Genomic DNA, 16,547 nt, shown 5'->3' with positions numbered 1-16,547 from the left:
TCAAATTTTGTCCTTTATATATGAGGATTCTTACTTCTTGATGGTAAAGATTAAATGAGTGTTCTTTAATGTCAGTGGTTTTACCAATCTGCATTGTGTTACTTTTCTATATGCTTTATCTGTATACATCACATTTGCAACAGATCACAGTACATTTTAATGGTTGTAGTTACGAAGATTTTGTGTTATCCAGCTAATGGTTTTACAGGGCCTTTCCATGTGACGGTATGGGACATTTGGATGGTTTTTTTTCCTTCTGTATTGTTACAAAAATAACACTTAAAACACATTATAAATGTTTTATTCCTAACAGATAACTTCAATCCTAAGGCTGATACAAGAAGTGTAAAAGGTAAAATATCTTGTTAACTGAACTAAAAATTTGAAATACTACTCCTGTGACGGAAAGGGAGTCATACAAAATGAAATTTTCGTCTGAGTTAAAACATCTCTGAAGTTCTATGAAACTATAGAAATGCGCTGTCTCGTGATTTCAGTAATTAATAGCTACATATGAAGTATTAATGTATGGAGAATTATACGGAAATCATTGGTTTTTTTGTTATCGTTTTTTGTTTGTGTGGTGGAAGGTGACAGTGTGACAGAAAGGGACGGATACCAGATGAAAACTTATATAAAATAATTATATTACTGGTGTCACAGTGTCAGTATTCTTTATCGGAACTCACATTATGATGTATAAGTTATGTCTACACCAGGAAATGAAGACCTCTGGCGATTATCAATACCAGGAACCGGAAGTACTTTCAATGTGTCAGAAAGTTGAACTGATGACATTCATTGCTTTTGAGTGCAAATTTGAGATCAGAGTTGTTTTTTCTCATAAGACGGATTTCACGTTCAGTATTGTCAAGTTTTAAGGTTTGTCCTATGACATTTTTAGCTGTCTTTTTGTCATAAACTCCATCACTATAAAAGCACATACTTGAATGTTCGAATGTAGTTCCAGTGTTTCAATCTGGACACATTTGCCTATCATAAAATTAAAGTTGAAACATGTTTTTGGACAAAGCATGCTCTTTGTCAATCACATTATATGGGGATACAATTTCAGTGTAGTGTTTAGAGTGAGTGCAGGTATCACTTTAATGTCTTTAACGTTGGCATCAAATTGTGGTTTCTGTTGATCCATTTCATCTTTAGAACAAAATATCATCTCCAGTGATTTTGATACTTTCTTGACACATTAGTAAAATGGATCTGCATCGGTAACCAGATGTCTTCCACTTAATACTGAATGCTTACTAATCTCTTCAGTTCCTCGCCAACACAATCAACACTGTCCTTCCCATGACCTGTAGCTAGAAAGTTCCATCTTAACAGAACTTCAAATTCTTCCTGAAGGTGAGTTAAATTACAGAGAGAATAACACTGTTTAAAGTAGCTTGCAGCACTGTCTGAAAAAAAATTTTTTGTTGATGCCTCTGGGGAAGTCTCCCTGATCACAGAAATCAGTCTTCGAAGGAATGTGCAGTCAGCCTATTTATCATGTGATATTTCATAACCAACAGTTGCATAGCTTTGTACCATTTCAGGACTTGTCCAGGCAACTGATCTGAAGATTTGTAAACTGTTGAGAGTTCCAGTATGCAGATTGAATTTTGATTTGAAATCTGGCAGTGTAGTTTTTGGCGAAATCAATCTGTACTAAGATTGCTTTACCATCTACAGCACCTTTGTTGTCTGGAAGATATGTACCCTGAGTTTTTACCAAGAAGCAGTGTTTTAAGAACTGGGGTATTTTTTCAACAAGTTCTTCAAATACTTCAGAGACAGTGTTTTCCTCCGGAACTTTTCAGTTTTTCCAGTAACAGTTTTCCAAACAAACCGTGCTAAGTCATTTGTATCAACTGTTAAGGAATTAAGGTGACAGCAGATTTCTGATACCACAACTACCACATGTGTTTGACATGGAGATATGATTTTCAGGATTGCATACTAATGTAGGGTTAGTTCTGATGACATTTTAGGAAAATCCTCCTTATATCCACATAGAACAGTCAAGAGCAAATTGATGTTCTCATGATAGCGACACAAGCAACTGTGGTGAGGTATTTCACTGATTCGAAGGACAAGTTTTGGTCACAGTGAAAAGGATTTTTACTTCTCCAGTTTCTTGTCAGGGTTTACCTTTTTAAATATTTCATATGCCTCTGAAATAGTCTTGTACATAAATCTCTCCTAAAATTTTTCTCTATTCTTCATTTGCTCTTATTGTCACAGTATCCTTCTTCCCAGGAGCCTTTGATAAAATTGCTTGACTAAATCATTAATCTCACACAGGACGTTGCTGTTCTGTAATCATTGTCACCATGCAGTAATATAACAATAATAAATATGTAACAGTGTTTCCACATGTTGTTTATACAATTTCACAGAGTTAGGTCCATTTTACTTCAAATTTAACACATACTGACCTTCACTTAGAGAAAGAAAATTCCTTCTTGGTTTAAGTTTTCAAGAAATGGCCCTACAGCGAACACTGATTAGGGAAGGTACATTTGAGGTATAGTCTTACACTCATGGGAGAACGTGGAAGAGCTTGATCTTGTTGGAAGTTCAGTGCAGCATTCCGTATGGCTACTGAACGTCGCTAGCTGTTCAGTTAAAAATAGGAATAAAATAACTGTGTATGGACTATCTTAAAACCATTACGTACAGAGCATATTTTTGACTTCCTTCATGGACAACCTCCGTATATTTATTTAGAGAAGAAAATGTTTACGTTTAAATTAATTTTACAGAGAGTCCACAACGCTGCCCGAATTGAATGTGTCCGTGGATGTGAGTTCTATGCCATACAAGAGGAGAATACATTCTTGTACTGCATCCTCTGCCTCTGGAAGCACAGAAGATGTTGGAGCTGATGATTTTATCTCACTTGACTATGAGGATGGTGATTTAGAATGATTATGTCAATTGTGTTTGTACTGTGTAGTGAAGACACAACTCTCAGTTCAAGCCTGATGCTGTTTTTTTATTGCTGGAATGAACTCTGCGTACTGCAGAGATATTTTTGTGCATCAGTTATTTTGTCTGGACTTGCATGTATTATAAATTTTAGTAGCTTATTTTTGTACAATAGCTAGGTAATATACAGCTGTAAGCCAGATGAAGGCAAGTTGCAATGTATTGGACTGTAAATAGCTCTTTTGTTTGTGTGACTTTAATGTAACCTGGAGTTTTAACGTATCTCCATGACTGAGATGAAAAATATAATATGCATAGGGAGTTGCTTGTAAAGCCAGGCTGTGCCATGGTCTTATGTATACTCCTCTCCATTGAGAAACTGACATTACCAATTTGTGTAGAAAAATACTGACACATGTTTTAGTTGTTAATTTCAAAAGATCACAAATGCCATATCTTCAGATTTGTGCACCTTAAGACATAGGCGCTAAAATGACAAAGTAAAATATTTCTTGTTTTTTTTATTTACTATTTTTTTCATAATTCTTGGAGCATATCTGATCTGTTTTTATTTAAGATGGATGAAAATGATTCATTGGCTCTGTTTGTTATAAAATTTGTACATGTTGATGTAAGTAGATTTTTCTTTTATAATTTAGGAATTATTTTGTAATACAATTGCATCAGAAAAAACTTTATATAGGGATCTATTTATTCATATATTCGATTATCGTAGTAAAAAGATATCAGCTTCTTGAACCAGTCATACATGACAGTGCCTTGATATTTTGTTGATTAAATTATTTAAGTGTATGAGTATTAAAACTGTTAACAAAAGACCAATTTATAGAGACTACATATTTTACAAATGTGTGCAATAGCCTACAGTTAGAAATATCAAGCTGCTGGTTGAAATTTCTGAAAGTGATAGAAGATATAACTACAGAAAGTGTTGACGTAAATGTGTAAATATGAACTTGTGTGTCTTGCACTTTCTGTACGCATTAATAGTGCAAGTTGCAGAATTATAAATGTCATGTTGTACAACAGTTCAAGAATTGTAATCGTTGGACATGGGAGTCAGTTCTAATGAGAGTTGTACAGGACTGTCCATCAAAGGTAACAGGTAATGACACGCTTCCTACATATTGCTTTATGTTTTATTATTTATTATCTAATATTTTTGTAAGAGGGCATGTCAATAAAAACTGATAAAAAACTTTCCTTGGTTTTTATTGCAGTGCTGACACTATAATGAATGTTGTGTGAAAACAGTCATGGGCTTGAGAGCAAACTACAACCTACAGCTGTTGACCATATGAAAACTCGAAGAAGATTCTTGACGAGTTGACTGATGGTAATAGTTGAATCAGTAAAAATTGACTGACATAAGTTGGTAATCAGTACCAGCACACTCTGCTTGATGCCAAACTGAATCAACAGACAAACTGTTTTTAGTGGCTTTGCATTTGTGAAAACAGAAGTGACATGTTAAATAAATGACTGCTGAATGTTTTTGTAATTTATTTCAAAATAGTTTTATTTATTGATGTTCTAGGTGCATAATACTCTGTGTTGTATGCCAACTGAAGTTGATAGCGGCTGGCAAGCATTTGGAGACAGTCAACTAATTTCAGTTTCTAGTGATTCTGCTACTCCCATATGCCACCTCAGCAATACCTTTCTCTGAGTGAAGATATAGTACTGTGGCTGCCATCTCACACAGGAGTTATTTTAATCTGCTTGTTTTACAAACTAAGTACAAAAATCTTCAAAACTTCTTAAAAGTGAACTGAAAAATACTCATTCACTAATTAGTTGGTAAATGAATGGCAGTTCTGCACCATTGGGGATCTGTTGTATCTGTGAACTGGCGTTACCATTCCTGCTTTCCTTTAAATATTGAACCTGTTCTATGCTCCACTCAGTCTACATCCAGAAATCACATTGTAAATAACATAAGTCTATTAAATTCGTTCAAAGTAAATGAATCAGTATGTTTAAATATGGACCAAGAACATCATACATATCCGCTTATTTTGTGGGAAGTGTTATACCCCAGCTGATTTGTGTAGTCCGCTTCATTTTTCGTATAGCTCAGCAACAGTTTGGCAAACAGCTCAAGCTCATTTCAGTGCTTTAAACTATTTGAAGAGTAATATTCTCACTTAATACATAGATGTCTAGTTATGTAGACCATTTCAATAAATGCGACCTTAATTGACATAGCTGCAGCTGTTGTTTTAAAAGGCTAACTGAATAGTGGCATTGCCAGGTTTTTGTTTACCCAGTCTTATATCGGATAGGAAAAGGAATGAAATAAGTCTTGTTGTTATATAGTCTTAAGTTAGAAGACTGGTTTGAAGCAGCCCTCCACCCTGGAGTATCGTATGAAAGTCTTTTGGTCTCTGCAGAACTACTACAACCTAAATCAGTTTGAACCTTCTTACTATATTCAAACCTTGATCTCTCTTTACAATAATTGCCCCCCCCCCTCCTCCCCAAACACACACACACACACACACACACCATATGTTAACTGTAACTTGATATGTCAGGATGTGTCCTGTACACCTATCCCTTCTTCTAGCCATATTGTGGTAATTTCATTAGTTATTGTATCCTATCTACCCACCTAATTTTCAGCATTCTTCCATAACCCCCCCCACATTTCCAAGCATCTCATCTCCTCTTATTTGTACTTTTTATCATCCACATTTCAGTTCCATATGGGGCTACTCTTCAAGACAAATACATCCAGGAAAGACTTCCTATTATTTAAATTACACTCTTGAGGCAAAATTGTTACAACCACTGCTCAGTGGGAGAATGGCTGCTGCGTGGGGGCAGAGCATGCAACTGGCAGTAAGGAAAGTACATAGTGGAGCAGAGATGAATGGTGATAATGTTACTGGTAATAATACCGTACACAAGCAGAGAAATACAGTGACATAAGTGACCAGCAGATGAACCCTATATTTTTCCATGTCTGCCCAATGATTTTGTGAGTTAAGATTGCAATGGGCGTGGGATTGTCAAGATCAGACTGTGGTTAATAGAAATGTATCGCCTGGTCAGATGTATCACATTTCATCTACATCTGTACTCTACAAATCACTCTGAAGTTCATGGTGGAGGGTATGCCCCATTGTACCAGTTATTAAGTTTCTTCCTATATGTATGACACATGGATAGAATGATTGTTTAAGTGCCTCTGTACGTGCTGTAATGAATCTATCTCCTCACAATTCATGTATAAGTGATATATTGGTGGTTGTAGTACTCATATGTACATAGTCTGTAACTAAAGGTGGTTCTTGAAACTTTGCAAGTAAGTTTTCACAGTATAGTTTGTCTATCTTCAAAAACCTGTCAGTTCAGTTTTTTTTTTTTTCAGCATCTTTGTGACACATTCCCACTGGTGAAACAAATTTATGACCATTTGTGCTGCCCTTCTCTGTTTATGTTCAATATCACCTGTAAGTCCCATTTGGTACAAGTCCTGCACACTTGAGCAGTATTGTAAAACGGGTTGCATGAGTTACTCTCCTTTGTAGCCCGAATGCATTTCCCAAGTATCCTGTGAATAAACTGAAATCTACCACCTGCTTTTCCTACAACTGAGCCTATGTGATCTTTCTGTCTCGTGAATGAAATTTTCACTCTGCAGTGGAGGGTGTGCTGCTATGAAACTTCCTGGCAGATTAAAACTGTGTGCCGAACCAAGACTCAAACTCGGAAGAGCACTTGCCTGCAAAAGGCAGATGTTGCGAGTTTGAGTCTAGGTCCGGCACACAGTTTTCATTTGCTAGGAAGTTTTCATTCTGTTTCATATCTGTACAAAGTGTTCCAACCAGGTATTTATATGAGTTGACAGACTTAAACTGTGATTCATTGATATTAAATCATAGGATACTATATTTTCTTCAACATTTAAAGCAAGTTTCCAATCTTGGCACCACTCTAAATTCTTATCAAGATCTGACTGAATATTTATGCAGCTTCTGTTTGGCAGTACTTCATTATAGATAACTGCATCATCTGAAAAAATCTGAGGTTACTGTATTCCACAAGATCACTTAATATACATTATGAACAGCAAGGGACCCAACACACTTCCCTGGGGCACACTTGAAGTTACGTCTACATCTGACAATGACTCTCCATCCGAGATAACTTTTATGTCCTCCCTACCAAAAACTCCTCAATCCAGTCACAGATTTGTCTTGCTACACCATTTTATCGTACATTCAACAGTAAATGTAGATGTACTGAGTGAAATGCTTTTCAGAAATCAAGAAATAATGCATCTACTTGACCAACTTGATCCAAAGCTTTCATTCAAAGTTCCTCATTCGGACATGATACTACTGCTTTTTTATCTAATGTACTGAACATATATATCTTTCTGCTTGTTCTAGTTGTACTTTGGTGATCATTGTTGCCACAACTGTGCTGTGGTCAGTGATTCCATTTTCAATGTGGATATTCTGAAAGAGGTCAGGTCTATTTGTTGCCATTAGATTGTTTTTTTCTCCAACAGTGTATTTCCATCATGAGTGGGTTTCTGAACTATCTGTTCTAGGTAGTTTTCAAAGAAAGCATTTGGAAATGTTTCATGGGATATCTTGTCATATCACAAAACTGTTAATTTTTCCAGTTGAGTGTGGATGATTAACATAACCACTGTTGATTACATTGACTGGGGAATGTGCCTACAAGTACCTGAGATTTTCTATAAGGTTTTTGGTTGTATCAGAAGATGAATCTGCGTGGTTTGTTATACCAGGTCAGTGGTTGCGTCCACGTACTCCTTCACCTAGGAAAATGGTGATTTGAAATGTGGAACCATGCAATGGACAGAAGTGCGTGCTTGCAGTAATATGCTGTAAGGGATGTTCTGCTGTGCTTCCATGGGACCTGTGATATTAATCAAAGACACCATAACAGCTGTGTACTACATGAACATTATTGCAGACCACCTACATCTCTTCAGGCTTATTGTCTTCCTTGACAGAGACGGCATTGTATAGCATGGTAACTGTCTGTGCCGCAAGGTGAGAACTGTGGTACACTGGCTGAAGGCGCAGGAAAATGAACATTGATGGCATTCCGGCCAAGTTCCCTTGATTTGAACCTGATGACACACTATTGGGTGCCAGCTCTGCACCCACAAATGACTGGCCATAATTTACAGGAATTGTGTGACCTGTACATATACATCTGGTGCCACAGACCTCTCCAAACCCACCAGCGACTTCTCGAATCAATGTCATCCGGAGTTATTGCTGTATTGCATTCAAAATGTTGACCAACACACTGTTGAGCAGATGGTCACAATGCTGGGGCTTGTCATTGTATTTCCAATGTTAACATAGTTCTCTTTTTTTCAGAAAAGCCTTTCTTGCTATTGCCCATCTTCATTTTATGTACTGTTCTGTTATCGCAGTTAATTTGCTACCCAAATAGCAAAACGTATGCACTACTTTTTGTGCTCTGTTTACTAGTCTATTTTCTTAGTATTATAAAATTTAATTCGAACACACTTGGCCCTTGTTTTAATTTTGTTGGTGTCACGGTATAACCTCCTTTCAAGAAACCATCAGTTCCACATATATTTAAAGTCCATTGTTATTCTGACTGCTATATCATCATCAGCAAACCTCAAAGTTTTTATTTCTGCTCCCTGAACATTAATTCCCTTTCCAAATTTCTGCGAGGTATCTGTAATTGTTTACACGATGGAAAAATTGAGTAACACAGGCCTTCTCAACTACAGACTTCCTTTCACGTCCTATGACTCGTTTACTGTGAATGATCTTAGAAGATAAGTCATATAGCCAGTGTGCCTCACATGTTTTTACATTGCTCCAGAAGCCAAACTGATCTAGGTTGCTTTCTACCATCTTTTAGTAAATAACTGATGTTACTATTTTGCAAACATGACATTATACTGATGGTTTGGTAATACAACTGTCAGCACCTGCTGTCTTCGGTATTGCAATTATTGCATTCATTAGTATAACTCATATATATCACCAAATTCTTTTGCCAGGATCTCATCTTCATCCATGTCCTCACCCCTTTCTACGATATTGTCTTCTAGTTCCTTTGCTTTATGTAGCACTTGTATACATTCATTCCATCTTTCAGCCTTTTCGTCATTGGTGGCGGTGGTGGTGGTGGTGGTGGTGGTGGTAGTAGTAGTAGTAGTAGTAGTAGAACTGACTTGTCATCTTAGCTCTTGATGTTTGTCGGGCTACTTCTCTTTGCTCCTTTAATTTTCCTGCATTTAGGATCTCTCTTTCACATAGTAATGTATGCACCTAGAGCTTTTTAAAGGTTGTATGAGATTGTCGATGATTCATTCTTCACCTTGTTAATAAAACTGGTTGCATTTACCTACAGCTGACATCTAAAGAAGATATTGCATGGTTCTCATGTCACAAAATGCCAAGTTTAGTTGTAGTGATATGGCAGTGTACCAGCACAAGGAAATTATATTCATATCCACTTTGTTCAGGTGTTGTCTGATAAACTTTACTCATCCTAATGCCTGACTTGCATAATCTAGAATTTGTGGTTAAATTTGTAGCAGAAAATGAAGTGCATATTTTACACCTGTTTGCCACCAACATAATAAAAGTTTGTACTGCATGATAAATGTATAATTTTGATAGCCATATGTGTTTAGTCAGCATTCTGTTAAGAAACGACCACGTCAAAATAACTGTAGATATGTACAAAATAGCACTTTTATGCAGAGAGTATTGTGATAATTTGTTCAGAACAACAAAAAAGGGCAAAGATAGATTGGTATCATAACATTAAGAAGATAGAAACTACTAACCTCTTGCACAAGACAAAATAGCTTTCAAAATGCATTGAGTCAGATTTTATGACATTCAGCAAAATGTGATTATTCATATGGAAGTGTTTTAAATGTTAAAGGATCAGTGTGAATTTCTAGAGAGATTAAAAAGACTGAGTAACCTTGTGGCACATAGTGTCCGCTACAGTAGACAGCTATTAATTGTCATTTCTTTGGTGTTTTCAATCAGTAAATGCACACAATCCACTGCAGTAAGCACTTTCTACTGGTGGTGTACCCTGCATGCATTTGGAGCCTCATGCCTGAATGGAAACACCAGAGATGTGACCATTAAAAACTGTTCACTGCAGTGGAATTCATGCACCACCGGGTTAAGCAACTAGTGAATGAAATTTTGCACTCACCCAATTACAAATGTTATGCTCAAGATAGCTAAAAGACTGCTTGAATCCATCCCTGCTTTTTACTCAATGTAGAACAAAGATGTGTTGTTCTAGGAAAGGAAAGCCAGCAAATAATTATGCAGGCATTGCAGATAACTGAGAAAATGCAGCAGTGATAAGTAAAAGTTTACTTCCACTTTCCGTAAGCCTTGTTAGGTGAGAAACCAGAGATTCAAGGGTGACACGAACCGAAGGTGATGTGGCAGAGCAAAAGCAGAATTGCTGAACTCAGTTTTGAGAGAGAGAGAGTGAGTGAGTGAATGCATGAGTGGGGGCAGGGGGAGTGTAAGCCACAAGTGCATTGTTTTGGATGTACTTACGCATTAGTTCAAATCACAACAGATACTGGAGCAAATACTACTGAAAAAACTATAATGTTCAAATCAAAAATTAATATTTACTGTAATCACAGATTTCGCTGGCCAAAAAAAAAAATTGCACAAGTTATTCTGAACTCATTCGTATTCAATATATGTTCAAGACATTGTACATGACATACTGAAAGCTGTGGATCAAGGCAATCAGATAGATACAGCATTTCTTGATCTCCAAAAAGCATTTGACTCAGTATAACATCCACACTTATCGTCAAAAATTCGATCATATGGGGTATCAAGTAGAATTTGTGACTGGACTGAGGACTTTTTAGAAGGGAGGACACAGCATGTTATCTTGGATGGAGAACCATTGTCAGATATAGAAGTAATTTTAGGTGTATCCCAGGGAGGTGCATTGGGACCCTTGTTGTTCATGTTTTATATTAATGGCCTTGCATACAATATTATTAATAATAATACTAGGCTTTTTGCAGGTGATGCAGTTATCTATAATAAAGTACTATCTGATAGAAGCTGCATAAATATTCAGTCAGATGTTAATAAGATTTCAATGTAATGCAAAGCCTGGCAACTTGCTTTAAATGTCCAGAAATGTAAAACTGGGCATTTTTACAGACCAAAAAGCGTGATATCCTATGACTGTAATATCAATGAGTCACTGCTGGAATTGCCCAACTCATACAAATACCTGGGTGTAACACTATGTAGGGGTATGAAATGGAATGATCACATATGCTCAGTCATGGGTAAAGCAGGTGATAGATCTCAGATTGCTGGTAGAATACCAGGGACGTGCAATATGTCTACAAAGGAGATTTCTTACAAATCACATGTGCAACCCATCCTAGAATATTGCTGAAGTGTGTGGGACCCATACCAAATAGGATTTACAGGGGACATTGAACATTTATAGCACAAATGGTCACAGTTGTTTAATCCATGGGAGAGTGTCATGGAAATACTGGAGGAACTGAACTGAAAGACAGACAAAAACAACCCTAAGAAAGCCTACTAACAAAGCTTTAAATGGCGACTCTAGGAATATACCACAATCCCCCATGTATCACTCACACAGTTATCATGAGAATAAGATTAGAATAATTACGGCACACAAAGAGGCATTCAGTATGTGAATGGAACAGGAAGAAACCTTAATAACTGGTACAATGGAACAAAGTCTCTGCCATGTATGTCACTGTGGTTTGCAGAATATAGATGTTGATGTAGATATAGACTTAGTTACAGAGTGATGAAAAGAGAACAGCAAAGAAACACTTGTGATCTCTGCCACATAACTATTTATATTTCTTAAATATTCAGATTATTGTGAAATATATCTCAGTGCTTTAGGCCCTCAGCTGTCACCTGTCCTCATCTCCAGAATGGCAACCTACATATTTACCTTTCTTGTGTTCTTCTATTAGTATATTTCACCCATGTTTACTATTTGAGAGGTTTAGTCACACATTTTTAATTGGAAGTGTAAGTTCAGGCAGAATGTAGCACACCATAGGTGTTACTTATTTTACCCATTGCCTCTGCTCCCAAGGCACCTCCTAGTGTACCGATACATTGAATTTGACCTCACTGCAGGGTGAGTGGCAGGTGGTAATGTATTTACATCCCTCCAAGTGCAGGGCCACAGGTGGCCGTTTCTTCAGCAGGGCCTGAGCAGGCACAAGTGGGTGGGGCTTTGCTAGGAAGTGGGAGCTCCAATGTTAGGTGTGTTACAGACCCCCTTAGGAAGATAGCACTCAGGGCTGGGAGGAAAGCCAATGTGCACTCGGTATGTCTGCTCGAGGGGAGGGGATTTCATCCAAGATGTGGAGGCAGCCTGGCCTGTGGCTATCGAGTGTGCAGGGTGCAGTAGTCTGCAAGTTGTGGCTCGTGTCGGCACTGACATCTGTCACGTGGGTTCAGAGGCCATCCAGTTCATCATGGCACTGGCAGAGGTGGTAAAGGTTGATGGCGTGTTGTGTGGGGTGCAAGCACAGCTCATAATTTACAGCGTTGTTCCCAGAGTTGATCAGGGTCATTTGGTTTGGAGCCAAGTGGAGGGTCTTGACGAAAGGTTTTGTCAACTGTGCGACATTCTTGGCTTCTGATGTCTGGACGTGCGTTATTGAATGGAGAATTGTAGGACTCCCCTTGATAGGTCAGGAATGCACAATGCAAAGGAAGCAGCTATTTGGGTAGTGGGGTACTTGTGAAGTGCACGTGGTGGTATTTTAGGCTAGGCGGTAGTTTAAATTCCTCTGATGAACACTCACTGGTTGATATGCAGTTAGTGAAATAAGACCATGTTCAATGTAAAGACACCTTTTGACTGATATAATTTTATTGGTAAATTGTCAAATTATTCATAACAAACATTCTGAATTTACTGCCCTCCAGGAAAGTCCACATGTTCAAATTGTTCTTGGAGCCGAGAGCTAGCTGAAACCCAACATAGAAAGCTCCGAGATGCTTAGCGAGACACGGAACATATGTCGAAAAGACATATTATGATCCATAATGAATGCTGAAGATAAGGTGGGTAGATCACGTAACTAATGAGGAGGTATTGAATAGGATTGGGGAGAAGAGAAGTTTGTGGCACAACTTGACTAGAAGAAGGGATCGGTTGGTAGGACATATTTTGAGGCATCAAGGGATCACAAATTTAGCATTGGAGGGCAGCGTGGTGGGTAAAAATCGTAGAGGGAGACCAAGAGATCAATACACTAAGCAGATTCAGAAGGATGTAGGTTGCAGTAGGTACTGGGAGATGATGAAGCTTGCACAGGATAGAGTAGCATGGAGAGCTGCATCAAACCAGTCTCAGGACTGAAGACCACAACAACAACATGATCCATAGGAGGGGGAGTGTTTGCTGCAACTGACAAAAATATTGTCTCTATTGAAATTGTGTCTGACAGAGAAGTCATCTGGTTGCATATAAGAGGTCTAGGTGAAACCAAGTTAAGTATTGGATGTTTTTACCAGTGACCTGATCCACTGTGACAGTTCTAGAGCCATTCAAAGAAAGTCTATGGTTAGTAGTGCGTAAATGCCCGGATCTAGCAATACTAGTTGGAAACAACTTTAACCTCAAAGTATGGACTGGGGAATCTATGAATTCACTGCAGGGGGTACAGACAGACACTCTTGCGAAGTACTTTTGAACACATTTTTGATAAATAGTCTTGAGCAGCTAGTTTGGCAGCTTACATGCAATGGACAGATCATAGACCTTGTAGCTACAACCAGGCCAAACCTTATCAATGGCATCAGTATAGAGATGGAGATTAGTGTTCATGATGTCATCATACCAGCTATGGATACAAAAGTTAATAAATCATCAAGAAGGCTAGGAGACTGTTTGTGCTGGAAAGAGCAGATAAGTAGTTGTTAGCATCTCACTCAGCCAATGAATTGAGATCCTTTAGTTCTGGTACGATTGATGTGGAGGAATTGTGGGCAACGTTTAAATAGATTGTAAATCATGCTCTAGAGAATTATGTGCCTAGTTAGTGGATTAAGGATGGAAAAGACCCACTGCAGTTTAACAATGAAATTTGGAAAATGCTGAGGAAGCAAAGGATGTTGCACTTCTGGTTCAAAAGAAAAAGTTCGGATGAAGACAGGCACAGATTAGTAGAGATTCATGCACCTGTGAAAAGATCTATGCTTAAAGCATACAGCAACTACCAGTGTCATGCCTTACCAAAAGACCTGGCCAATACCCCGAGAAAATTCTGGTCCCATGTAAAATCAGTAAGCAAGTCTACAGCTTCCATCCAGTCATTCAGTGACCAGTCTGGTATAGCAGTAGAAGATAGCATAACAAAAGCCGAAGTTTTAAATTTTGTGTTTAAGAAATTGTTCATGCAGCAGTTGTTGACCATCGCACAGAGTCCTTTATGGATGACATAGTAATAAGCATTCCTGACAGAGAGAAATAACCGAAAGAGTTGAAAACAAGTAAGTCAACAGGTCTGGATGGCATACCAGTTTGGTTTTACAAAGTGTTCTCTATGGCATTGGCCTCTTACTTAGCTTGCATTTATTGCCAATCTCTCGCCCAGCGCAAATTCCCAAGTGACTGGAAAAAAGTGCAAGTGGCTCCAGTATACAGGATGAAAATTATTTAAACCAACAAACTCTGAGAGATTGGATGGGTCACTGAAATGCATATTTTTCTCTAATATCATATCTTCCTGTGAGGATTTTTTAAACTGTTAGAGGAAGTTTTCTGTAGAAGAAAATTAAACTAACATATTCTGGGAGGGTACATGGATCAATGAAAATACTTTTTCTAGTGTGTTTTGTCTGTGAGGACAAAAAGTAACACAAACAAGTTTGGACAAAAGCATTAACATAACATAGTTACTTCAATTGCAGTAGAGGTTCAAAAGATGACTCTACTGACTTTTAAACAGAGGTTACTCCAGTGGGTCATGTTCTATCTAACACATTCAAAGAGTGCATGAGTCTCCTTAATTCATACTGCTACTGCTACTGTTTTGGCAACCAGATCCTCTTCTGATTCAACAAGGATTTTTGAATCAGGTTGCACACCTCTCATCACACAAAACAAGTCCAGAGCAGTCAAATCAGGGAATGGGATAGGCAATGGTACAAGACCATAGCTGTCACCACTTTTCTGGAATTTCTTTTCAAGAATCAGTGCACAGGACGACTGAAATGTGCCAGTGCCCCATCATGCTGGAACCATTTGCCCTGTCTTGTAGTGAGTGGCACATCATCCAGCAACTGTGGTGAGGAAATTGTAATGATGCCTGTCATAATGGCCTAAGTAGGGGATGTGGCCCAATTAAACAGTCACCAATAACATTTGCCACCACATTCCCATAGAACCACAACTGATGAGCACAAGTAAATGTGGCATGTGGATTTATCTCACTCAAAACATGCAAATTGTGAATGTTGAAGACTCCATCATGCCACAATGTTGCTTCATATGTAAACAGCACAGAGGATGGAAATGTAGGTTGTGTTTGACACAGTCCCAGGTACCACTGCGAAAACTGTGCTCTGCATGGATAAACATCCGATTACAGATTGTGCACACACTGTAAATGAAATGGATTAACTATTGCTCATGAAAGACATTATTAATATTCATCTGATTCGTCCCCATGTTATGCCCAATTGATACAATTGCGAGTGCCAAGAGCAACTATGCCTCTACCAGATTAGATATTAGAGAAAAACTTTTGTTTTGGTGTCCCATGCAACCTCCCAGAGTTTGTCAGTTTAAATAATTGCGATACTTGGACACTCAAGGCCACAGACAAACAGCGCATTGATGCGTTTGATCTTTGGTGCTGGTGTAGGATGCTACACATAAAATGGAGTGAAAAAATAACAAATATGTCCATTATGGAACAACTTGATATCTCCAGATGCCTTTCTTCTTGAGTCACAAAAAAAATTCTCCAGTTCTTTGGCATATTGTGAGAAGAGATGGAGAAAATCTTGCAAGGAAAGATTGAGGGAATGAGACTAAGAGGAAGAGCAGCAAATAGATCAAATCAAGATGATCTCTGGTCTGCCTCTTCAGCAGACACTAAGAGAAGCTGGCAACCGCCCGAGGTGGAGACGCTTGGCTCACAGGGTCACGATGCTCAGCAGTGAGCACAACTTATGATGATGACGATAATGATGATGAAGGGCAAAAGAATGGGCTGGCAAAATTACCGACCAAAATGCTTAGTATTGGTTTGCATCAGCATATTTTATCTTAAGTATCCCTGATGCCAAAAACCTTATATCCATGAATCAGCATAGTTTTAGAAAACTCTGCTCCTGTGAAACTTAAGTTGCCTTCTTCTCACATGATATACTGCAAACTGTGGATGAAGGGCAACAGGCAGATCCCATGCTCCTAGATTTCGAAAAAACACCTCACATGATGCTCCACTGCAGACTGTTGATGAAGGTACGAGCACAGCATTAGTAGTGTCCTGCCTGGCACCATCATGTCATTTAAATATCTGG

At 38.2% G+C, this 16,547-nt stretch overlaps 1 protein-coding gene across 2 annotated transcripts in view; it reads left to right on the top strand.

Annotated features, from left to right (window-relative positions):
• LOC124612560 overlaps positions 1-4,457 on the top strand; it is a 75,389-nt gene extending 70,932 nt beyond the window's left edge. Inside the window, exons 5-6 of one of the 2 annotated variants that reach the window (XR_006979547.1) lie at positions 2,766-4,057; positions 4,173-4,457. Coding sequence is in view for 1 of the 2 variants with exons in the window: in XM_047140835.1 (XP_046996791.1) it covers positions 2,766-2,931 (166 nt within the window). In the remaining variant the exon portion in view is untranslated. Of the gene's footprint in view, positions 1-2,765; positions 4,153-4,172 lie in introns of those variants that run through there. The other variant, XM_047140835.1, reaches the window with a different exon arrangement.
• The last annotated feature ends 12,090 nt before the right edge of the window (positions 4,458-16,547 follow it).

Source organism: Schistocerca americana, chromosome 4 (assembly GCF_021461395.2).
Source record: "Schistocerca americana isolate TAMUIC-IGC-003095 chromosome 4, iqSchAmer2.1, whole genome shotgun sequence".
NCBI lineage: Eukaryota > Metazoa > Arthropoda > Insecta > Orthoptera > Acrididae > Schistocerca > Schistocerca americana.
Note: the sequence above shows the minus strand (reverse complement) of the source record. Positions and strands in the feature narration are given on the sequence as shown.